The sequence below is a fragment of the Sinohyriopsis cumingii genome, chromosome 1 (assembly GCF_028554795.1).
Source record: "Sinohyriopsis cumingii isolate HCF-2022 chromosome 1, ASM2855479v2, whole genome shotgun sequence".
Classification (NCBI taxonomy): domain Eukaryota; kingdom Metazoa; phylum Mollusca; class Bivalvia; order Unionida; family Unionidae; genus Sinohyriopsis; species Sinohyriopsis cumingii.
Window position 1 is genome coordinate 133,499,871 of NC_142961.1, and position 26,562 is coordinate 133,526,432.

Consider the following 26,562-nt stretch of genomic DNA (forward strand, 5'->3'; position numbering starts at 1 on the left):
GAAAATGTTTGCCATTCCACCTAAATGGATGGTCACATCAGCATGGGGTTTTCACTGACAGACTACTCATAATATCTAGTTGGTCCTAATATGAAAATAGTGCAGACTGGATATTCATTGTGGCTGCCACAGTGAGCATCTTGAAAATCTTATTACTACTCCTCAAGAAAATTAATTCTGGTATCTTGTTGGTCATTATTATGTACCTAGCAAATTGGAGGTATTTCATATAGGCAGAGAAAGATATGCTCCAGATATTTCAGTAATAAAGAGGAAGGTGCACTATGATACTTAATTCATTGCACTATGAATGGACCATCTTTTTACAAAATTAGTCCTTAATTCATTGTACCATGAATGGACCATCTTCTTACAAAATTAGTCCATACTTAATTCATTGTACCATGAATGGACCATCTTCTTACAAAATTAGTCCATATTTAATTCATTGCACTATGAATGGACCATCTTCGCACAAAATTAGCCCATACTTAATTCATTGCGCTATGAATGGACCATCTTCCCACAAAATTAGTCCATGCTTAATTCATTGTACAAAGACTGGACCATCTTCCCACAGAATTAGTCCATACTTAAAATTTATTGTACAATGAATGGACCATCTTCCCACAAAATTAGTACGTTATTAATTCATTGCACTATGAATGGACCGTCTTCCCACTATATAAGTCCATACTTAATTCATTGTACAATGAATGGACCATCTTCCCACAAAATTAGTCCATACTTAATTCATTGCATGATGAATGGACCATCTTCCCACAAAATTAATCCATGCCTAATTCATTGTCCCATGAATGGACCATCTTTACACAAAATTAGTCCATGCTTAATTCATTGTCCCATGAATGGACCATCTTCCCACAAAATTAGTCCATGCTTAATTCATTGTACAATGAATGGACCATCTTCCCACAAAATTAGTCCATACTTAATTCATTGCACTATGAATGGACCATCTTCCCACAAAATTAGTCCATGCTTAATTCTTTGTACCATGAATGGACCATCTCACCACAGAATTAGTCCATACTTAATTCATTGTACCATGAATGGACCATCTTCCCACAAAATTAATCCAAACTTCATTCAGTGCAAAATGAATGGACCTCTTCCTTCAGAATGACTCCATACTTAATTAATTGCATTTCACATACATCTTGCTACATCAAGCATAACTGGTTTGTCTAATAGAGCCATAAGGGAGGGGTCTAAATTCTTAGACCTACATCTGTAAGTGCAAGTTTTTCCAGGACCATATATGCAGCATTTCTGCCAATAATTCTTTCTTCTTACAATTTTAAACAAATGTTGTATGAGGCTTGTGGCCTTAAACAACATTACCACCATAAATTATGGTAGCCTTTTCCTCACTCATGTCAGAAATTCTCCATCTTCTAGATTTGATAAGTTTTTAAGTGTTCAGTAAAGGTTCATGTCAATGAACATGCTATTTTAAGATTTACCAGATCACTGTGGCCTTAGAATGATTTCCATCCCTATGATCTTATTCATCATTTTGTAGTAATAACTGAACAGCATTACTGGTATGGATACAAATAATGCATACGATCAAAATCAAATTTTCATACTGTATTTTGTTAATGGGAGATTGGAGTTTTAAAGCATTGGAGACCTTGCTTATACATTGCAAATGATCATCCCACTAAGGAAAAATCACATGCATGTGTTACTTAAAATAGATAAACCATTAAATGTCAGCAAATATAATAATTATGTCCCCTTGCAATTGGCTTATGGATAGATACCTTCCAGGTGACCAGTCTCAGGCCTCTTGTTTCAACATGTCATATCCACTTTATGTGAATTTAAATGCATTTATTTCTATTTTTGCAAAGTAAAATTTCATGATTTAGTTGTTGATCCATAAAATGATGTGATTTTAATAATGATGTCGATAGTTTTTTGTTCTCTTTAATTTGTTCAGAATTGTTTCATTTTTTTGAATGATTTTTTTGGGTCAATTTGTATACATGGAAAACATTATAGTTTCCATGTTTCTTATTTACAGGATCACCTGTCTACCCTGGCTAGGACTATGAAAGCAACCACCACCAAAAGCAATATCAAAGAAAAGATGAGGAGTACCCAGCAGTACATATTTAAAATAAGGGAACTTTCAGAAGAGGTAGTGCCATATATAATGATGGATTTCTAGCCATCAAATATTAGGGAACCATGGTAGCTCAGTTCATAGAGTGTTGTACTTTTATTTCAAGTGTCACAGGTTCATTGCCCACCCAGGCCAGCCCATGTTGGTTGCCTCGGTGTGTCCATCAGAAAACTACTTCAATAATATTTCATTAATGAAATGAGATTTGCAATATTATTAGCATGGTTTAGTTTTGTTTATTTGCACCTTTGACATAAGTTTATATCATATATATGAGGTTAAATTTTGCAGATTGTGAACATGTCATGAAATTGCAAATATTTCTCCATATATGAAATGAAAAGCAGTTTGATTTAGCGGTAGACATCGCAGATTCTGGATAATCCTCCTCAGACTTGGCTACCTGCCCTGGATTGGTTAATACCACTGCCACAGAACTGTAAATTTGGTGGTAAATTGCCACCTGGAGGAAAACCAGTCTCCTTAATAACTTCCTTATACCTAAATTAGAGTGTATATTCTGTGATTTCCTTTCTCTTACTTAATTGGCTTTGGTGCGTAATGTGAAGGTGTGCATTCTTTTTTGATGAGATGGACTATAAGGCCTTTACCTGTCACAATTCTTGGTGAACCAGTACATTTCTCATTTTGAAATTTATACCGAACCTTTCTTTGTTTTGGATTTTTATTGAACTTTATCAGGATTAATTTGGATTCACTTCATGATACTGTAAGTTCCTCTCACATTTTCACATATAGATTTGATAATTAAATTGTTTGTTATGTTTTGCAAAACTTGTTGGTTTTGCTCCATTCTACTACTTAGTTTGTGACCATAGAGCCATAACACTAGTCAACAATTTTTTAACTTAATCTTTAGTGAAAATAAGGTTAAGACGGCATCAAGACTCTGATATTTTTTAAAGGTTTGAGCTGTAAGTAATTCTCATTCAGGATCAATAGTAGATCACAGGTTTGAGTCCTACTTTGGACACTACTTTTGTGCAGCACTTACCCTTGATTGCTTGAGTTGACCTAGCTTCTGCTGTGGTGTTAACCTGTGATGGACTGGTGTCTTGTCCAAAGTAAGCCATATTGTACTCTTCGTCACTCCACAGCCAGCCCAAGCTTTGGTCTTAAAAGCTGCTGAATGGCCTTAACCAGAAATATTTTATAATCTATTGCTTGCATTACTGTATAATTTGTAGACTACAATTTTTGCAAATTGTTTTACTTCCACAGCCCTGATTCAGAAAATGTGTTTCAAAAATAAATGATGGAGTTCAGGTATGATATTGCAAATTTGCTATCTTTGGTAGAACAACAGTGTTGGTGTGGATTTCATGATTTCTCCAAACTGAATTTATAACACAGTAGATGTTGTTTTATCAGCAGCAATAATAAAAATCAGTTGAATAAATTATAGGTACTATCATATAAGGTATTGCTGTTATCAGTGTTCTCATACAAGGGTATTAGGTACTGCTATTAGCTGCATTATCATACAAGGGCATTTGGTGTGTTCTAATACAAGGGCATTAGGTACTGCTATTAGGTGTGTTCTAAAAAAAGGGCATTAGGTATTGCTATTAGGTGCATTCTAATACAAGGGCATTAGGTATTGCTATTAGGTGCATTCTAATACAAGGGCATTAGGTATTGCTATTAAGTGCATTCTAATACAAGGGCATTAGGTAGTGCTATTAGGTGCATTCTAATACAAGGGCATTAGGTATTGCTATTAAGTGCATTCTAACACAAGGGCATTAGGTACTGTTATTATGTATGTTATAATACAAGAGCCTTAAACAATGTATTGTGTGTGAACATTTGCCAGAGAATGACAGAAGAGGTCATTTCAAAATCATTCCCAAAATTTATCATGTACATTTGAACTCAGCAACAAGTATAATTATTATTCTTACATGATCAAGTACTGAATAAACAATTATGTTCCAAATACCTGCAGAAAGAAATTTTAAAACACCAAAAAACCATACTCAAGCTGCAGATAAAATTGTAGTACTAAAGTACATTTGGCATCACAAAATTGCACATATCAGTGCATATATAACAAGTTTGAATGACATGAAATTTGTTGACTTAAAAATGGGTCTCAGTGATATATTTTTTATATATTGATGTCATGTTCAAGAGATGATGGCTTATTCTTGTGTTTGTCAGCCCCAACATGCCCTGCCAGACATCTTTTTGTGGATGATAAGTGGCAACAAGAGGATTGCATACCAGAGAATTCTAGCCAGAAACATTATCTACTCTGTTGTAGATGAGGAACGGGGCAAAGACTGTGGAAAAGTCCAAACTCTGCTCTTAAGGGTAAGTGGATTCACATTTATAATTATTGCATATCAAAAGCTGTAGTTACAGGGTAAGTGGATTGACATTTATAATTATTGCATATCAAAAGCTGTAGTTACAGGGTAAGTGGATTCACATTTATAATTATTGCATATCAAAAGCTATAGTTACAGGGTAAGTGGATTCACATTTATAATTATTGCATATCAAAAGCTGTAGTTAAAGCTGAGGGGACTCTTCAGATTAACAAAGACCCTTATGTAAAAAAATCTATGCATGGTTTATAGGTCACTGATATTCATTACTTATAAAAGGGCTTTTAAGTGACTATTGTCTTTACTGATTGGTTTACTTATGAGTTACATATAAATGAAGGATTAGGATTTTATATGTGAATTAGGCATTGCACTTATGCATGAAGTACATTTCACTTATAAGTGAAGTGTGAGTCATTTACTCCTACGCTTATAAGTCATTATAAGAGACATTTAGGTGAATTAGGCATTTCTCTTAAAATGAAGTATACTTCACTTGTAAGTGAATTATAAGTCATTCATTTACTACATTTGTACATGAGATAAAAGTGAATTCCCACTAAATTCAGTGAATTTGGACTGTAAAAAAATGATCTACCCCCACCTGACAAAATGTTGTGTCCTTGTATAAATATAGTCATCAGCTGGATTGAATGCAATCATCTAAATGGCTGCCTATAAGTTTGAACTGTCTAAAATGTTCTTACATTTCCTGTTAAATGACAGTTTGTGAAATAATTGCGGACGCTTTAGCCTTCTACTTTGAACCACCACATTTGAAACTGCTTGCTCATAATAGATTCATAGCAGATATCACACAGATAAGTGATAACCATGAAGATGGTTTATTCTCCATGTAATAAATATACAAAAATAATTAAAATGCACATTTTGGGCAGAATCCATAATATTTAAGTAGGCCCCTACAACTGAATTCTACAGCAGGTTTTGACTCTAGGGCAGCAATAAAATTTCTTTCAGAATCCAATGGCTGTTCTACTTCAGCTGGTAAATAATGGGCATTAGAAATTCAATTGCTATCATATGAACCTTATGTTATCTGCATACACGACATAGTACTGGAAAACATAGTGTGAACAAAACAAAACCACTATAAGAAACAAGTCAGCATAACATAATCCCATCGATGCAGACTCCATGGTTGAAATTCTGGAAGCATGGCCAAGTTGAAATTGTAATGGCCTTCACTTTGGAAATCCTTCAGGGTCTGGAATTTTTTTTATATGAAACAATTTTTATGTCAATTAATTTTCCAGTGTCCAGCAATAAACTATTTTCTATCATTTTATTGAAATATACACAGTTAAATGTTTGGTGCCAAGTAATGTTTCAAATGAAATTATAGAAAATAATTTATTGTTGGATGATTATAAAGTCCTTGTTTACAAATCATGTGTGCAATGTGTGGTCATTCATATCACCATTTTACAATTTACACACATCCACATGTTGTTTTATTCTAACTTTGATACTAAGATCATCATTAAAGTTTGAAGTTTTATTCCGTGTTTCTCTTCTTTCAAATCTTAAAATATTTTAAACAAACTGGGGATTTATATGTATGAATGCATTTTGTTGATATCACTCATTGAAATTGATGAATCTGATGGAAAGGTATGAATTTTGAAGACTATCATTCATATTAGCACCTTTGTTGAACTGAGATTGTATTTTGCAGTAAACTGTTAGTCAGAAAATGACATTGTCTGAACACACAGCAACTCACTTGTACTCACTTATACAACCTATAAATGACTTGTACTCATTTATACAACCTATAAATGACTTGTACTCATTTATACAACCTATAAATGACTTGTACTCATTTATACAACCTATAAATGATTTATACAAACTATAAGTGACTTATATCTCACTTATACAACCTATAAATGACTTGTATCTCACTTATACAACCTATAAATGACTTGTATTTCACTTATACAACCTATAAATGACTTGTATTTCACTTATACAACCTATAAATGACTTGTACTCACTTACACAACCTATAAATGACTTGTATCTCTTTTATACAACCTATAAATGACTTGTATTTCACTTATACAACCTATAAATGACTTGTACTCATTTGTACAACCTATAAATGACTTGTATCTCACTTATACAACCTATACATGACTTGTATATCACTTATACAACATATCAATGACTTGTACTCATTTATACAACCTATAAATGACTTGTATCTCACTTATAAGTGAAATGTAGGGGAAGCATAGATCAATGTTATTTTCATTTATTCTGTACTTACACTTGTACAGACTAACATTCCACTTCATTATATATGCAAACTATAAATACCTTGTAATTAATCTGCAAGTCATGTATATGACAAGCATGTACCACTAATAAGTCAGAATAAATTGTTTCTGTAAGGGGATCGTCAAATTCAGGAGACATGGAGGAGAGTTAGGTGATGCTTCTGAAACAACTCTTGAGACAAACAGGACAAAATGGATTATGATTCTGAAACAACTCTTGAGACAAAGACATGATGGATTAAGATTCTGAAACAACTCTAGAGACAGAGAAGACATGATGGATTAAGATTCTGAAACAACTTTAGAGACAGAGAGAACATGACAAGATTAAGATTGTGACACAGTTCATAGAGACAGAAGGCATGATGGATTAAGATTCTGACACAATTCATAGAAACAGAGAGGGCATGATGGATTAAGATTCTGACACAATTCATAGTGACAGAGAGGACATGTATTAAGATTCTGACACAATTCATGAAGACATAGAGACAGAGAGGACATGATGGATTAAGATTCTGACACAATTGGTAAAGACAGAGGACATGATGGATTAAGATTCATGTAGACAGAGAGGACATGATGGATTAAGATTCTGATACAATTCTTGGAGGAATGGAGGATATGTTGGATTAAATTTCTGATGCAATTCAATTACTGAGAGGACATGATGGGTTGAGATTTTGAAAATACTCATGAGACAGATAGGACATGATCGATTAAGATTCTGACACAATTCATAGAGACAGAGAGGACATGATGGATTAAGATTCCATCACAATTCATAGAGACAGGAAGGACATGATGGATTAAGATTCTGACACAATTCATAGAGACAGATAGGACATGATCGATTAAGATTCTGACACAATTCATAGAGACAGAGAGGACATGATGGATTAAGATTCCATCACAATTCATAGAGACAGGAAGGACATGATGGATTAAGATTCTGACACAATTCATAGAGACTGAGAGGACATGATGGATTAAGATTCCATCACAATTCATAGAGACAGGAAGGACATGATGGATTAAGATTCTGACACAATTCATAGAGACAGAGAGGACATGATGAATTAAGATTCTGACACAATTCATAGAGACAGATAGGACATGATCGATTAAGATTCTCACACATTTCACAGAGACAGAGAGGACATGATGGATTAAGATTCTGACACAATTCATAGAGACAGATAGGACATGATCAATTAAGATTCTGACACAATTCATAGAGACAGAGAAGACATTATGGATTAAGATTCTGACACAGATAATAGAGACCTAGAGGACATAATGGATTAAGATTCTGACACAATTCATAGAGACAGAGAGGACATGATGGATTAAGATTCTGAAACAATTCATAAAGACATAAAGGACATGATGGATTAAGATTCATTCAGACAGAGAGGACATGATGGATTAAGATTCTGATACAATTCATGGAGGCAAGGAGGATTTGTTGGATTAAATTTCTGACACAATTCACAAAGACAGAGAGGACATGATAAATTAAGATTCTGAAACATCTCTTGAGATAGAAAGGACATGATGGATTAAGATTCTGACACAGTTCATAGAGACAGAGAGGACATGATGGATTAAGATTCTGACACAATTCATAAAGGCATAGAGGACTTGATGATTAAGATTCATGTAGACAGAGGGAACATGATGGATTAAGATTCTGACACATTTCATAAAGACGTAGAATACATGTTTAATTAAGATTCTGACACAATTTATAAAGACAGAGAGGACATGATGGATTAAGATTCATGTAGACAGAGAGGACATGATGGATTAAGATTCTGACACAATTTACGAAGACAGAGGACATGATGGATTATTTTTCTGACCAAATTCATAAAGACATAAAGGACATGATGGGTTAAGATCCATGTGGACAGAGAAAACATGATGGACTAAGATTCTGACACAGTTCATGGAGGCAAAGAGGACATGTTGGATTAAATTTCTGACACAATTCATAGAGGCACAGAGGACATGTTGGATTAAGATTCTGACACAATTCATAATGACATAGAGTACATGTTGGATTAAGATTCTGACAAAGTTCATAATGACATAGAGGACATGATGGATTAAGATTCCGACACAATTAATAGAGACAGAGACGACATGATGGATTAAGATTCTGACATAATTCGTACAGTTAGAGAGGAGATGTTGGATGAAGATGCTGACACAATTCATAGAGACAAAGAGGAGATGATGGATTAAGATTATGACAATTCATAGAGGCAGATGACATGTTGGATTAAGATTCTGACATAATTCATAGAGGCAGATGACATGTTGGATTAAGATTCTGACAAAGTTCATAATGACATAGAGGACATGATGGATTAAGATTCTGACACAATAGAGACAGAGAAGACATGATGGATTAAGATTCTGACATAATTCATAATGACATAGAGGACATGGCAGGTGAAGATGCTGACACAGTTCATAGAGACAAAGAGGACATGATGGATTAAGATTCTGACATAATTCATACAGTTAGAGAGGAGATGTTGGATGAAGATGCTGACACAATTCATAGAGACAAAGAGAAGATGATGGATTAAGATTATGACATAATTCATAGAGGTAGATGACATGTTGGATTAAGATTCTGACATAATTCATAGAGGCAGATGACATGTTGGATTAAGATTCTGACACAGTTAATAAAGACATAGTGGACATGATGGTTAAGATTCTGACATAATTCATAGAGACAAAGAAAAGTTGAATGCAGCCTCTGACACAACTTCAGAGACATAACTTGTAACACAACTTCAGAGACATATAGGACATATTTATTAGATTAAGATTCTAATATAGTTCTACTGACATAGAAGAGATAGATGAAGCTTCTGAGACGTATCTAGACACAGAGAATAGGTATTTGTTAGATTAAGATTCTGACACATGTCTAGAGACATAGAATAGTTATTTGTTATGTTAAGATTCTGACACTACTCTAGAGACATAGAATAGTTATTTGTTAGATTAAGAATGTGACACTACTCTAGAGACATAGAATAGTTATTTGTTAGATTAAGATTCTGACACATATCTAGAGACATAGAATAGTTATTTGTTATATTAAGATTCTGGCACATGTCTAGAGACATAGAATAGTTATTTGTTAGATTAAGATTCTGACACATGTCTAGAGACATAGAATAGTTATTTGTTAGATTAAGATTCTGGCACATGTCTACAGACATAGAATAGTTATTTGTTAGATTAAGATTCTGGCACATGTCTAGAGACATAGAATAGTTATTTGTTAGATTAAGATTCTGGCACATGTCTAGAGACATAGAATAGTTATTTGTTAGATTAAGATTCTGGCACATGTCTAGAGACATAGAATAGTTATTTGTTAGATTAAGATTCTGGCACATGTCTAGAGACATAGAATAGTTATTTGTTAGATTAAGATTCTGGCACATGTCTAGAGACATAGAATAGTTATTTGTTAGATTAAGATTCTGGCACATGTCTAGAGACATAGAATAGTTATTTGTTAGATTAAGATTCTGGCACATGTCTAGAGACATAGAATAGTTATTTGTTAGATTAAGATTCTGGCACATGTCTAGAGACATAGAATAGTTATTTGTTAGATTAAGATTCTGACACATGTCTAGAGACATAGAATAGTTATTTGTTAGATTAAGATTCTGACACATGTCTAGAGACATAGAATAGTTATTTGTTAGATTAAGATTCTGACACATGTCTAGAGACATAGAATAGTTATTTGTTAGATTAAGATTCTGACACATGTCTAGAGACATAGAATAGTTATTTGTTATATTAAGATTCTGGCACATGTCTAGAGACATAGAATAGTTATTTGTTATATTAAGATTCTGGCACATGTCTAGAGACATAGAATAGTTATTTGTTATATTAAGATTCTGGCACATGTCTAGAGACATAGAATAGTTATTTGTTATATTAAGATTCTGGCACATGTCTAGAGACATAGAATAGTTATTTGTTATATTAAGATTCTGGCACATGTCTAGAGACATAGAATAGTTATTTGTTAGATTAAGATTCTGGCACATGTCTAGAGACATAGAATAGTTATTTGTTAGATTAAGATTCTGGCACATGTCTAGAGACATAGAATAGTTATTTGTTAGATTAAGATTCTGGCACATGTCTAGAGACATAGAATAGTTATTTGTTAGATTAAGATTCTGGCACATGTCTAGAGACATAGAATAGTTATTTGTTAGATTAAGATTCTGGCACATGTCTAGAGACATAGAATAGTTATTTGTTAGATTAAGATTCTGGCACATGTCTAGAGACATAGAATAGTTATTTGTTAGATTAAGATTCTGGCACATGTCTAGAGACATAGAATAGTTATTTGTTATATTAAGATTCTGACACATGTCTAGAGACATAGAATAGTTATTTGTTATATTAAGATTCTGACACATGTCTAGAGACATAGAATAGTTATTTGTTAGATTAAGATTCTGACACATGTCTAGAGACATAGAATAGTTATTTGTTAGATTAAGATTCTGGCACATGTCTAGAGACATAGAATAGTTATTTGTTAGATTAAGATTCTGGCACATGTCTAGAGACATAGAATAGTTATTTGTTAGATTAAGATTCTGACACATGTCTAGAGACATAGAATAGTTATTTGTTATATTAAGATTCTGGCACATGTCTAGAGACATAGAATAGTTATTTGTTAGATTAAGATTCTGACACATGTCTAGAGACATAGAATAGTTATTTGTTAGATTAAGATTCTGGCACATGTCTAGAGACATAGAATAGTTATTTGTTAGATTAAGATTCTGGCACATGTCTAGAGACATAGAATAGTTATTTGTTAGATTAAGATTCTGGCACATGTCTAGAGACATAGAATAGTTATTTGTTAGATTAAGATTCTGGCACATGTCTAGAGACATAGAATAGTTATTTGTTAGATTAAGATTCTGACACATGTCTAGAGACATAGAATAGTTATTTGTTAGATTAAGATTCTGACACATGTCTAGAGACATAGAATAGTTATTTGTTAGATTAAGATTCTGGCACATGTCTAGAGACATAGAATAGTTATTTGTTAGATTAAGATTCTGGCACATGTCTAGAGACATAGAATAGTTATTTGTTAGATTAAGATTCTGGCACATGTCTAGAGACATAGAATAGTTATTTGTTAGATTAAGATTCTGGCACATGTCTAGAGACATAGAATAGTTATTTGTTAGATTAAGATTCTGACACATGTCTAGAGACATAGAATAGTTATTTGTTAGATTAAGATTCTGACACATGTCTAGAGACATAGAATAGTTATTTGTTAGATTAAGATTCTGACACATGTCTAGAGACATAGAATAGTTATTTGTTAGATTAAGATTCTGGCACATGTCTAGAGACATAGAATAGTTATTTGTTAGATTAAGATTCTGGCACATGTCTAGAGACATAGAATAGTTATTTGTTAGATTAAGATTCTGACACATGTCTAGAGACATAGAATAGTTATTTGTTAGATTAAGATTCTGACACATGTCTAGAGACATAGAATAGTTATTTGTTAGATTAAGATTCTGGCACATGTCTAGAGACATAGAATAGTTATTTGTTAGATTAAGATTCTGACACATGTCTAGAGACATAGAATAGTTATTTGTTAGATTAAGATTCTGACACATGTCTAGAGACATAGAATAGTTATTTGTTAGATTAAGATTCTGGCACATGTCTAGAGACATAGAATAGTTATTTGTTAGATTAAGATTCTGACACATGTCTAGAGACATAGAATAGTTATTTGTTATATTAAGATTCTGACACATGTCTAGAGACAGAATAGTTATTTGTTAGATTAAGATTCTGACACATGTCTAGAGACATAGAATAGTTATTTGTTAGATTAAGATTCTGACACATGTCTAGAGACATAGAATAGTTATTTGTTAGATTAAGATTCTGGCACATGTCTAGAGACATAGAATAGTTATTTGTTAGATTAAGATTCTGACACATGTCTAGAGACATAGAATAGTTATTTGTTATATTAAGATTCTGACACATGTCTAGAGACAGAATAGTTATTTGTTAGATTAAGATTCTGACACATGTCTAGAGACATAGAATAGTTATTTGTTAGATTAAGATTCTGACACATGTCTAGAGACATAGAATAGTTATTTGTTAGATTAAGATTCTGACACATGTCTAGAGACATAGAATAGTTATTTGTTATATTAAGATTCTGACACATGTCTAGAGACATAGAATAGTTATTTGTTATATTAAGATTCTGACACATGTCTAGAGACATAGAATAGTTATTTGTTATATTAAGATTCTGACACATGTCTAGAGACATAGAATAGTTATTTGTTAGATTAAGATTCTGACACATGTCTACAGACATAGAATAGTTATTTGTTATATTAAGATTCTGACACATGTCTACAGACATAGAATAGTTATTTGTTAGATTAAGATTCTGACACTACTCTAGAGACATAGACGAGATATTATACCTCTGTTTCAATGCAATCTTGATATTAATGAATAGAACTGGTTAAAAAAAACATTTACATTTCTCTTTATTGAAAATCTCAAACTGTATTGTTAAAATGTTTAATGACTTAAGTTCACTACCACATGATAATGAGAACATTTGTCTATAATGGTTGACATGACATATCATTAAATGAATGAGTGTACATTGAACTGCACAGTTGTTTTAATTGTGGAATTAATGATTAACTGTCTACTTCCCAGTTGCAATTTGTCTGCCATATATTTGTTACATATGCAAAATCTTTATTGGGGTACTGTTGGGTATCTTAGTCATGTATATCGGAAATAGGTAACACTGGACAACAAATTTTTACAAAAGTCATGTTACTGAAATAAAATTAGTCAATTCTTATCAGTTTTTATGTGCTGAACACGAATATGACAGTCAAATTGCAAAATTGGCTCTAGTTTTTTTGTAATCTGCAAGAAATTAATGTTTACATAACGAAATGCATTCCAATAGTAAAAGGTCAACTGTAATAGCCTACCTATAAAAAATCAAGTCATTGACTACATCTTAGATTTCTTCGCCTGTCTCTTGTACAGCTGTTCGGGAGCATCTCTGAGGAGTGTCCAGCAGTAGTCAGCCAGCATTGTAGTGGACCATTTTCCCTGGTATCTTTGTTCCATTGTTGCGATATCTTGATGAAAACGTTCGCCGTGTTCATCACTAACAATACCACAGTTGCTAGGAAAGAAATCCAAATGGGAATGAAGGAAGTGAATCTTTAGAGACATATTGCAGCCAAGTTTCTTATACTTCATCAACATGTCTTCTACTAGTTCCTTATAGTTTTCTGCCCTAACATTTCCGAGGAAGTTTGTAGAAACTAGGCGAAAAGCATTCCATGCTTGTTTCGCGTCACCTTCCAGCAAGTTGTTGAACCGGTCATCTTTGAAAAGCTCTCGAATCTGAGGACCCACAAAAACTCCCTCTTTAATCTTTGCTTCGCTGAGTCGAGGGAATTTTTCATGCAGGTATCGGAATGCTGGCAAAGTCCGGTCAATGGCTTTCACGAAGTTCTTCATCAAACCTAGTTTGATGTGAAGGGGTGGTAGCAAGATTTTCTGAGCCTCAACCAGAGCTGGGTGTTGGATATTCTTCTCTCCAATGGCTACATTCTGCCTGTGAGTCCATTCCTTCCTCATGTAGTGCATTTCCCTTGCTCGGCTATCCCACTCGCATAAGAAACACATGTATTTTGTATATCCTTGCTGCAGTCCCATTAAAAGGGCAACTACCTTCAAATCACCACAGAGGTGCCAGCTGTACTTGTTATACTCAATGGAATTCAGTAGCTGCCTTAAGTTATCGTATGTCTCTTTCATGTGGACAGCATACGCTACTGGAATAGATGGAAGAATGTTTCCATTGTGCAAAAGCACAGCCTTGAGACTCAGTTTCGAAGAGTCCACAAATAGTCTCCATTCTTGTGGGTCATGAGTGATTTTTAAAGCATTCATGAGGCCCTCAATATCGGAACAGAATATCAGATTACTTTCCTTTCTGAAGAAAGGCTCCAATGGCTGGTGGCGCTTTCGATATGCAGTAATTGTGACATCTTCTTCTAGAAGATTCCATTGTTGGAGTCTTGATCCTAGCAATTCTGCCTTGTTCTTTGATAAGTCCAAATCACGAATCAGGTCATTTAGTTCTTCCTGTGTTATTCTGTGTGGGGTTGATGATGCACCACAGTGAAAATCTGGATCACTGCATGCTGATGGACCAGGAGAAGAACAGGTCGACTCACCTTTGTCTTCGTCAGATGAATCAAGAGAATATTCTGCTGGAGGTTCTGGAATAGAAAGTCCCTCACCATGTGGAACTGGTCTCAATGCAGACGGAATGTTTGGGTAGACTATTCTCGACTTCTTTCGCTTCGTTATTCCGCCGGAAAGAGGAGGAACCAAGCAGAAGTAACAGTCATTTAGGTGGTTGCTTGGCTCTCTCCACACCATTGGGACTGCAAACGGCATTGATGACCTTTTGCAATTCAACCACTGTGAAAGCTGTGTTGTACATGTAGCACAGCATAAATGCGGAGCCCAAGGCTTGTCTTGGTCACCAACCTTGCATCCGAAGTAAAGATGATATGCCTTCTTCACTTGAGAATTGATACTTTTCTTCTGGTTGGCAAATGTCACTTTCCCACAAATATAGCAAAAATTGTCCGCGGTATTAACACACTTTCGAGGCATTACTGTTCTTTATTGTACGTAAATGGATAAAATAATAAGTTTTATGTAACAGTAGCTTGAACTGTCTCGCACAACGTCTAAAATATTTTAAATGCTGAACCTATCTGATTGGGCTTTATATAGTACACTGCTTACGTCAGCTTCAGCAGCCGCCTGGCATTAGTATAATAGGCCTACACATGTATAGTACACTGCTGACGTCAACTTACTTCAGCAGCCGCATGGCATTAGTATTGCATTGCATCAGAAAATGATGCAATCAACTGTGGATGATGTGAGCATGATGGTATTATGCAATGTTACATCATTATTCCGGATGTTGCTGCAGTCCTACTGGAGAAATTTACACAGTGAAACATAGAAAATGAGGTATATGAATATCTTCAAAACGAGAGCCAATACAAATTTTTCACGGTTATATTCGTGTTCGGCACACCAAAATACTACAGATTAGGGCCTTTTCAAGTCAGTAATGATTTCACTGTTGACCAGTGTAATACATGGTGTGATTGCACAGTACCTGGTATCTCAAGGCATAACTGAACATTAAAGGATTAAAAAATGTACAAATAACTGTCATATTTTGTACACCAGCCTTTACAGCTTTTGGGTCTCTTGCATGATGAATTTGCTCAAATTTTAAGTAAAGTTAGGAGGTCTGTAATGGGAACTATGCAGTATGCTGAGGGACTCTATAATGAGAACTTGTGCAGTATACTGAGGGGCTCTGTAATGAGAACTCATGCAGTATAATGAGAGGCTCTATAATGAGAACTCATGCAGTATACTGAGGGGCTCTATAATGAGAACTCATGCAGTATACTGAGGGCTCTGTAATGAGAACTCATGCAGTATATTGAGGGGCTCTGTAATGAGAACTCATGCAGTATATTGAGGGGCTCTGTAATGAGAACTCATTCAGTATACTGAGGGGCTCTGTAATGAGAACTAATGCAGTATATTGAGGGGTTCAGTGATGTGTAAAGAATTTGATGGAAACACAAATATGAATACATTTTAAAGAATTATATATCTGTTTCTGCAGTTTGAAGTTCATTTTCTTTTTATTTACAGTTGCCAGGGAAGAAAGCAGCAAGCCAAGCAGGGTGGACAATTCAGGCAAAGGTGCAGGTGCTTCTCTGGCTTGGCCTTAGTAAGCACAAGAAAGACTTCTTGTCAGGGCTTCCAAAGGGATATGAGGAAACCAAGGTCATCAAGAATGCCAGCAGACTGAGTTGTGTACCACCACCCTTTATACATTACACAGGTAAGCCCATTATTTAAGTGGTCTTCAAGGCAAATCATTCAGTTTTTGGTCTGCTGGTCATAGACTACAAGAGCTTACAGAATGACATGTTGTCTGTTTCATTGTCTGTTCTTCCTTTGGCACAGGTATTGTAACTCCTTAAATACTTTGAGAATTTCAGTGAAACTTTACACAGTCATCACATGGTCTAGTTGGTCCTAAATGAAAACTGATAAACTTGGACAACCAACATGGCTACCACTGTGGCCATTGTAACAATCTTGTTATTGCTACTGAATGGATGGTCATATCAGCATGTGATTTTCACGAGAAGGTTTTTATGATGTACTGTTGATCCTAAGTGACAATGGTATCACTTAGACATCCAATATGGCCATCTTGAATGTCTTGTTATTTATTCTTCTCCTGAATGGATTTTCACTGAAAGATCTCTTTTGCCAATTTCATATCCAATATGGCCACCATGGCAGCCATCTTGAAAATCCTATTATTACTACTCCACAAGAATGATTGGTCAATATATGGTTTTCACTGTAAGACTTTTTATAATGTATAACTGATCCTAAGTGAAAATGATGATGCTTGAACATCATATAAGCCTGTCACAGTAACCAGTTTGGCAGTCTTGTTATTGCTGTCTTTCCTGACTGGATGGTCATATCAAGATGGTTTTTTCACCAGAAGATTTCTTACAAGGTCTGGTTGATTCTAAATGAAAATCATGCAGCTCAGCTTGGACATCCATCTTGACATCCGCAGCAGCTATCTTGAAGATCTTGCTATTGCTTTTCCAGAATGGGAAAGTCATATCAGCATGAGGTTTTCACTAAAAGATTTCTTATGATGTCTGCTTGGTCCTAAATGAAAACTGCCAATATGACATCTAATATGGCCACCATGGTAGCTTTCTTGAAAATCTTGTTATTGCTACTCCTACTGAACAGAAAGTCATATTGACATGATGGTTTTCAGCAGATGGCTTCTTATCAAAACTGGTTTGTCCCAGATAGAATAGTGCTGGTCTGACCTCTTGTGGCCACCACAGTGCCCTCTCAAAGATCTTATTGCTACTTTTCTTGGTTGGATGGTTGTATCGATGTTAGGTATTTACTTAAAGACTTGCTGCTCCTGAATGAAAATGGTGTAGATGTTACATCCAAAATGACTGCCACAGTGATCCAAAATGATTGCCACAGTGATCCAAAATGATTGCCACAGTGGCTAATTTGAAAATGGTGTAGATGTTACATCCAAAATGACTGCCACAGTGATCCAAAATGACTGCCACAGTGGCTAATTTGAAAATGGTGTAGATGTTACATCCAAAATGACTGCCATGTTACATCCAAAATGACTGCCACAGTGGCTAATTTGAAAATAATGTTATTACTCAGAAATATCAGAGATAGATTCAACACTTAGCAGTTAAAAATGGTGGGGTACTATCCTGAATTGTTAGAAAAAAATTCTGTGAGTAGAGCATCCCTTCAAGGGACTCTTGTTTTTAGAAGTACCAGTATATATGATAACATTTTTGTAATGGACATTAAATAATCACTGCTCATTACAAGAAAAAAGATTAAATCTGTAATCTGCTGCAAAGTTAATCATTTTGACCTTTAAATTTTACCAACATTTTGTTAAACAAACTCCTTTATATACCTTCATTACCATAATTTCAAAGTCAAATGAGAATTCGAGAATCAATGTAGAAAATTAACCAGTTAAAAGATTTCACCAGAAGTCAAAGTTTCTGTCAAACATACGGTGGACAGTGATGTTGTGACCACTGTGTCTGGCAATTTGCAACTTTTTGTACATAAAAGATTATTAATAGACAATTGACATTAGCTAAACCCATTCACTTTTCTGCCATCATTTCATTTCTGAATTCTAATGGCCTATTGACCAATCCTGTCTCTTATTTGATCATGTAATAGCAACTTTGCTGTCCATTTCTCAGAACACAGTGTATCCCCTAGTGGTGCAAGAGTGAGAGTCAAAAATCTCCTTGGTGTCAAAACTGGGGGTTCAGACTGAGTAAAAACCAAACTTTGGTATCAAACTGGGGGTCAAATTACAAATTTGGGGGTCTCTCAAGCACAAATGAGGGTAAAGGGAAAACAACTCTTTCTTGTAAACTCCAACACAAATCTGAGAACAACTCTTCCTTGTAAACTCAAACACAAATCAGAGGACAACTCTTCCTTGTAAACTCACACACAAATAAGAGGACAACTCTTGTAAATTCACACACAAATCAGAGAACAACTCTTCTTTGTAAACTCACACACAAATCAGATGACAACTCTTCCTTAATAATTCGCACACAAATCTGAGGACAACTCTTCCTTGGTAATTCACAAACAAATCAGAGGACAGTTCTTCCTTGATAACTTACACATGGTAGGACTCCAAAACATAAGCAAGGGTGAAAATTACTGAGAGACCTTGAAAATGAACAAAGGGATGGACATTGCCAGTGAGAAGAGGGAAGGGGATAGCAGGTTAAATGTTTGAATATTCATTTTACAATCATGTTGGGGGTACTTGGATAATTGTCAGAGAATAGCTTTTCTAATGAAATAGTTTACTATTCTGTATAAATTACCTTTATTTTCAAGGTAATCAATCTCTGAAAGATCACATATCAAATATATAACTTCATATTGCAAGTCTTTTCATGATGTCGATTCATATTTTTATGCATCGACCAACATTTTTGATGATAAAACAAGCGGTGTATTAAGGTTTCAATTACCAGTTTTCATTGCAATTTATTCACATTCAGCAAATAGGGGCCTATTATGTTTTTGGTATTATTTTATTATACATTTAATATTATTTATAAGAATTTTTTTTATTCACATGTGCCCCTGCATTATAAGAGGGTTTGTGTCTTATTCAGGAAAACAGTGGAGTGGTGTATATTATAAGATATATATAAGAATTTTTTTTATTCACATGTGCCCCTGCATTATAAGAGGGTTTGTGTCTTATTCAGGAAAACAGTGGAGTGGTGTATATTATAAGATATATATAAGAATTTTTTTTATTCACATGTGCCCCTGCATTATAAGAGGGTTTGTGTCTTATTCAGGAAAACAGTGGAGTGGTGTATAATATAAGATATATATAAGAATTTTTTTATTTCAGACTACTTAGTCCATACATCTAAATTAAAATATAAAGTAAAAACATTTTTGACATAAAAGATCATATATATCTTACGTGCACATCTACAACTGCATTGTTAAGAATGAAATTATATAGCACATTTAAAGAGTAATTTGTTCCATCTACTAATGATATGACAATTTAAAAGAATGTCATACTTGCACAGAGATTTCTATATACAGTTCTTACTACTGGATATTCTTGTCATCATTGAGAACACATGCTTTCTCATTACTTCATCCAAACATGTTAGAGGCACTGTTCCACCTAGGAAAGCTTAATAGAAAACAAAGACTATTATTGTAACCAATAACTAGTTTTCTTTTCATACATTCACTAAAGTTTATCTACAGAGAAGCACAGTACATTGTGCAGCAATAAGATTTGAATAATCTAATTTGGACATTCAATGAACGATTGTTACATTTACGTAGAAGCATGTTTGTTTGAGTACAAAAAAATCTGTCATGTCTCATTATATCTTCATAATCTGACTGATTGGATTTTAAAATATGACTGAAATATGTGTAACTGTTGACATATGTAAAAGTATGGCTGTTAAGATGTACAGGGGGTGGAGATGGTAATTTGAAAGAAGTTGACTGAACTACCGAATATAATAATGATGCAGCAAATTCATTTATAGAGTCCAGACAGATTTGTAGAAACCGGTTTTACTGTCTAGCAGACATTTTCATGAAATGACACAGAATTGAATACTTTTTGTGAAAGGAATATTTTGTAACTTCTGCAGAAGATATGCAGTTATGGCCATCACAGAAAGTACTTTGTTATACACTCACAATAAGTCTGTTACCCAGAAAGTACTTTGTTATACACCCACCATAAGTCTGTTACCAATATCATTTCTGCACAATAACTCAGGTTGTCTGCCATCTACGGTTACCAAACTTCATACATGGTTTGCATATGGGTTGATTGCTGGGGGTGGGTGGTAAAGGCACAAATGTCAAGGTCACTGTGACTGAAATAAGACAAATGGTTTCTTCATAACAACTGCCCAGCTTTGTGAATGCTTGTAGAGAAAGAACTTCTGTGATTTTGAGATCACTTTGAGAAAAATATTATTTCTGCACAGTAACTTAAGGTCTACAGTTACCAACTTGGGGGATGGCTTGCATGACATCAGCAATGGCTTTCATGTAGAGTAAGGAAGTACCCTATAAATTTCAGGATGAAAAGGTCAAAGATCATTGTCACTGACTGAAAGAGGAAAAATAGTTCAACACAGTGACATAGACCTTGACCAAACTTTGTAGATGGCTGACACTTAAGCAAATCCATTTGTACTTCATAGGGTCAAAGGTCGCCATGACTAAAAGAATAAAAGCAATGTTTACACAAAAATGTAAGTTTTCATCAAAGAGGAATTTTAAATGTGAGACAGCTGTATAATGTACCATTCATGATGCTCTTGTTGACATCTCTTTTGCAGAGAAACAAGTGTTCCAGTTACGAGCCCACATGTATCAGGCTAGAAGTCTAATTGGTTCTGATGCATCCGGTCTTTCCGATCCTTTTGCTAGGATCGCCTTTGGTGATCAGAGTGTAACAACCCAGGTCATTGAGGAAACCCTGAGTCCTACATGGGATGAAATGTTGATCATGCATGAAGTCACCATTTATGGTTTGATGCAAGAGATTTCAGAAAATCCTCCTGCCATAATAGTTGAGATATTTGACCAGGATAAAGTTGTAAGTACCTGGGAATTTTTCATTCTCAGTATTGTATTCCTTCAACCGAAGTTTGAAATATGCAGATGCCTCAAAGTGTTAAGTGTGCAGGTGCCCTGTTTTTCTGTCCATGTTGCTTGTTGATGAAATTCAGACCCAAAAAAATCAAAAGGCATGCAGCTTTCATTGCTTTCTTTGTCACCATAAATACATGTAATAAAACCAGTTATCACATAGTTGGTACTCTTTACTTAAAGTATGTGCAGTTTAACATTTTTGATATGATAGCATGTTGACGTATCACTTTCTGTGATACTGATTGGTCCAATAATTACATGAAATTCTTCCAAAGTATTCTCTTTATTAATTAGTTGCAATCATGGGAATTTTCCTAACCCTGCCTTCTGAAACTATTTGTTTTTACTGTTACTATCAACTTTATGGCAGTCATTTTTGGAATTGATTGCCCAAAGGAATTTTGGAAAACAAATTTAACATCTGTCTGAATATAGCCCCAGGCTCATTATGCCATAACATATAAAACTAAGGGTATTGGTCAACTGATAGAAGGCATGGTAGTGGGATGGGCAGTATACCTGTAACATGAAATCCACCCTATATTCAAATATAGTTTAAATGTTAGCTTGTAGTGGAAAATAAACTCACCTCTTTTCAGAGAAAAAAATTTGGACATAAACCAGACTCACAACTGACTGAAATTTATCCAACCACAGCATTTTTACACAGTAAAAATAGCTAAAAATAGTTAATGTTTCTTATTATGTGATGCAATTCTGATGCTAAGTAAAATTTGTGTATGTCTAATGTAGTCTACTGTTCCAGATCAAATAATGCATATGTCTGGTCACAAATAAAGTAAATATAGAATTTCTGCATCCAATAATCCTCCCTTCACATGAATATCCATCAACTGGAATGCTTAGTAACTGACACTTTAGATGTGAACACTGATCATCTTACCCTAACCTGAGTTAAACTATGTGACATAACATGGAATTTTCACTGGACATTCTGTGTTGAAAAAGATATTGTCAGTGTCCAATACTTTGTGGTTAATTGTTACATGCTAATGTTTTATCACATATTTTGTGACAAAAGGAAATTTTCACCTGTCAACGTTGTGGGTATTTGGAAGATGACTGGGGAGAAATCCATGCCTCTATAGACATTATACATTTTTTTGTAAGTGCTTTGAAAATGTATGGAGATTATGTTTGAGAGTGGAATTTTATGCAATAACATTGAAGTTCAGGAATGTTAGGACAACTTATATTTAATGCTAACAATGTAAACAAGATGCACACCTTTTTCTCTACATAGTTTTTAATTTTTGCTTCATATGCCTCATATCTATCAGTTTTTAATGCATTTCTTTAAATAGGTGATTAGAGTAGTGTGAATAGGTAAATAGGTGATTAGAGTTGTGTGAATAGGTAAATAGGTGATTAGAGTTGTGTGAATAGGTAAATAAGTGATTAGAGTTGTGCAAATAGGTAAATAGGTGATTAGAGTTGTGTGAATAGGTAAATAGGTGATTAGAGTTGTGTGAATAGATAAATAGGTGATTGGAGTTGTGTGAATAGGTAAATAGGTGATTAGAGTTGTGCGAATAGGTAAATAGGTGATTAGAGTTGTGTGAATAGGTAAATAGGTGATTAGAGTTGTGCAAATAGGTAAATAGGTGATTAGAGTTGTGTGAATAGGTAAATAGGTGATTAGAGTTGTGTGAATAGGTAAATAGGTGATTAGAGTTGTGTGAATAGGTAAATAGGTGATTAGAGTTGTGTGAATAGGTAAATAGGTGATCTGAGTTGTGCGAATAGGTAAATAGGTGATTAGAGTTGTGTGAATAGGTAAATAGGTGATTAGAGTTGTGTGAATAGGTAAATAGGTGATTAGAGTTGTGCAAATAGGTAAATAGGTGATTAGAGTTGTGAGAATAGGTAAATAGGTGATTAGAGTTGTGTGAATAGGTAAATAGGTGATTAGAGTTGTGTGAATAGGTAAATAGGTGATTAGAGATGTGTGAATAGGTAAATAAGTGATTAGATTTGTGTGAATAGGTAGATAGGTGATTAGAGTTGTGTGAATAGGTAAATAGGTGATTAGAGTTGTGTGAATAGGTAAATAAGTGATTGGAGTTTTGCAAATAGGTAAATAGGTGATTAGAGTTGTGCGAATAGGTAAATAGGTGATTAGAGTTGTGTGAATAGGTAAATAGGTGATTAGAGTTCTGTCTTTAAAGTTATATTGTGTATGCATGTCGCATTTGAAAGGATTTTGCACATGTGAAATCACAGGAGTTAAAGCGACTGAGAAGTACAGATTCCTGTGTATAAAATAAACAATTATGGTTTTTCTCATTTCTCATGTATTCAGGCATCAGGGACTCAGACATGGGTAATTTTCTACAGAAAGTAATAATGGTCATGCAGATCAGTCATTCTCAAAAGCACATCCATGGATATTAAGCAAAATAAAAAATGAAGTGCACTAGTTTTATTGTTTACATTATTTAATGAAATATAAACATTTGTTCAAATAATTTCAAAAATTTGTTGCATAAACTCTGCTTCCCTACTCATCTGCTTAAAGTTAAAACCATTGATAAACTAGATTAAACATCAACAGAAGGGAATACAGTCATTGACATTGTGAACAAATAAAAGGAATATAGCCACTGACATTGTGAACAAATAAAAGAAATACAGCCACTGACATTGTGAACAAATAAAAGGAATACAGTCATTGACCTTGTGAACAAATAAAAGGAATACAGCCACTGACATTGTGAACAAATAAAAGGAATACAGCCACTGACATTGTGAACAAATAAAAGGAATACAGTCATTGACCTTGTGAAAAAATAAAAGGAATACAGCCACTGACATTGTGAACAAATAAAAGGAATAGAGCCACTGACATTGTGAACAAATAAAAAGAATACAGCCACTGACATTGTGAACAAATAAAAAAATAAAAAGAATGCAGTCACTGATATAATGAACAATTAAAAGCTTTAAGATTTCAGTCTTGTATATATGACATAAACATCCAAAATCAAACCTGTTTAAAGCATGTACAGATTGTTTACTTTACACAAAACTAGGAAGTAAAGTTAAATTAAACATTGCAAGTAAGAGCTGGGTTACGAGAAATACCATCTCTAATTTAATATACATTGGCATGGTGTTGTCATTGCAAGTAAGAGCTGGGTTACGAGAAATACCATCTCTAATTTAATATACATTAGCATGGTGTTGTCATTGCAAGTAAGAGCTGGGTTACGAGAAATACCATCTCTAATTTAATATACATTGGCATGGTGTTGTCATTGCAAGTAAGAGCTGGGTTACGAGAAATACCATCTCTAATTTAATATACATTGGCATGGTGTTGTCATTGCAAGTAAGAGCTGGGTTACGAGAAATACCTTCTCTAATTTAATATACATTGGCATGGTGTTGTCATTGCAAGTAAGAGCTGGGTTACGAGAAATACCATCTCTAATTTAATATACATTGGCATGGTGTTGTCATTGCAAGTAAGAGCTGGGTTACGAGAAATACCATCTCTAATTTAGTATGCATTGGCACGGTGTTGTCATTTTCATGATGAAGAGCTTGAATATCATTGCATATAAGCTCAATCTAATTTGGCAGTGTTCTTTGCAGCAACTGTTTCTTTCCCAAAACTGTTTGTTACATTAATCCTTGTTGTGAGTAATCAATATTAACAATATTAATGCTCACATTAAATTATATGTACCTGATATTTGAGACCATTTTAGGTAAAAAGAAATTACATTCACTTTTCATTATGAACATGTGCAATTTAATTAAGTAAATTTATTATCTCATCTGCGATGATGTTACTGTGGTGTTAGCAAGACAATATTAAACAATCCCCTGCTATTTTGACCTTTGGCCTCCTGCCCATCCAATGATAATGTTTCATCTTTTGCATCAAAGCTATTTGCAGACCAAAGCCTACAACAATGTGTTTATGAATCTTAATGGAATCATTAGTAATATTTACCAAAGGCTTGAAGCAATTTACCCTGTGACCTTTAATCTGTTGATTCATAATCAACAAAAATGTTCAGTGTACACATAAGTTGGGCACAGTCTAAAGTGTTTCCATAGACACCTTGTGTAAGTTTGCCTTTGACTTTCATCTCATTACAACCTATTTTTTTTTTATGTTTGAGTGTTTATTTCTCTGGCATCAGCTCTTCTTCACAACTACATGTATCTAGGAGTAAGAGGATTTCAATCTTTTTATTGTTTTCAGTTTTATCTTTCATTCTTTTTCTGTTTTTCTGTTGTTTTTTCCCCAACAAACATTTGCTATGATTTTGGTACTTCTGTCAAGAAAAACTCAACAATCCCAGCAAAATGAGTTATTTTGAAGGGTCAGGAGTTATTCAGTAAATTTGTGTCTTTATGTAGGAAAATCCATATCATTACCATGTCCAGATTTACGTATTTATCAGGGAATATACGATTGATTATGATAGAGAACATTCATATTCTTCAATTTATTTAATATAAGCCTCTCTCTTCCTTGATATCCACTTATAGACTGTATATATACAATGGGTATCCACCATGAACTGTATATCCATGCAGTGGATATCAACCATATATATATATATTGATACAATTGTTATACTGTGGTCTTAAACTGTGTAACAGAAGTAAGTGAAACAGTCAAGTAAGTAAAATCAACAAAAAATTTATTTCCCTAGAATCTAAAAAGAAAGTTCAAAAG

At 34.1% G+C, this 26,562-nt stretch overlaps 1 protein-coding gene across 1 annotated transcript in view; it reads left to right on the forward strand.

Annotated features, from left to right (window-relative positions):
- The window catches only part of LOC149807887 (otoferlin-like), a 480,268-nt gene that overhangs the window by 219,092 nt on the left and 234,614 nt on the right, over positions 1-26,562 (forward strand). The window contains exons 20-23 of the mRNA XM_089962251.1: positions 2,054-2,170; positions 4,340-4,492; positions 16,704-16,896; positions 21,530-21,789. Of these exons, the coding sequence (XP_089818377.1) occupies positions 2,054-2,170; positions 4,340-4,492; positions 16,704-16,896; positions 21,530-21,789 (723 nt within the window). The remainder of the gene's footprint in view (positions 1-2,053; positions 2,171-4,339; positions 4,493-16,703; positions 16,897-21,529; positions 21,790-26,562) is intronic.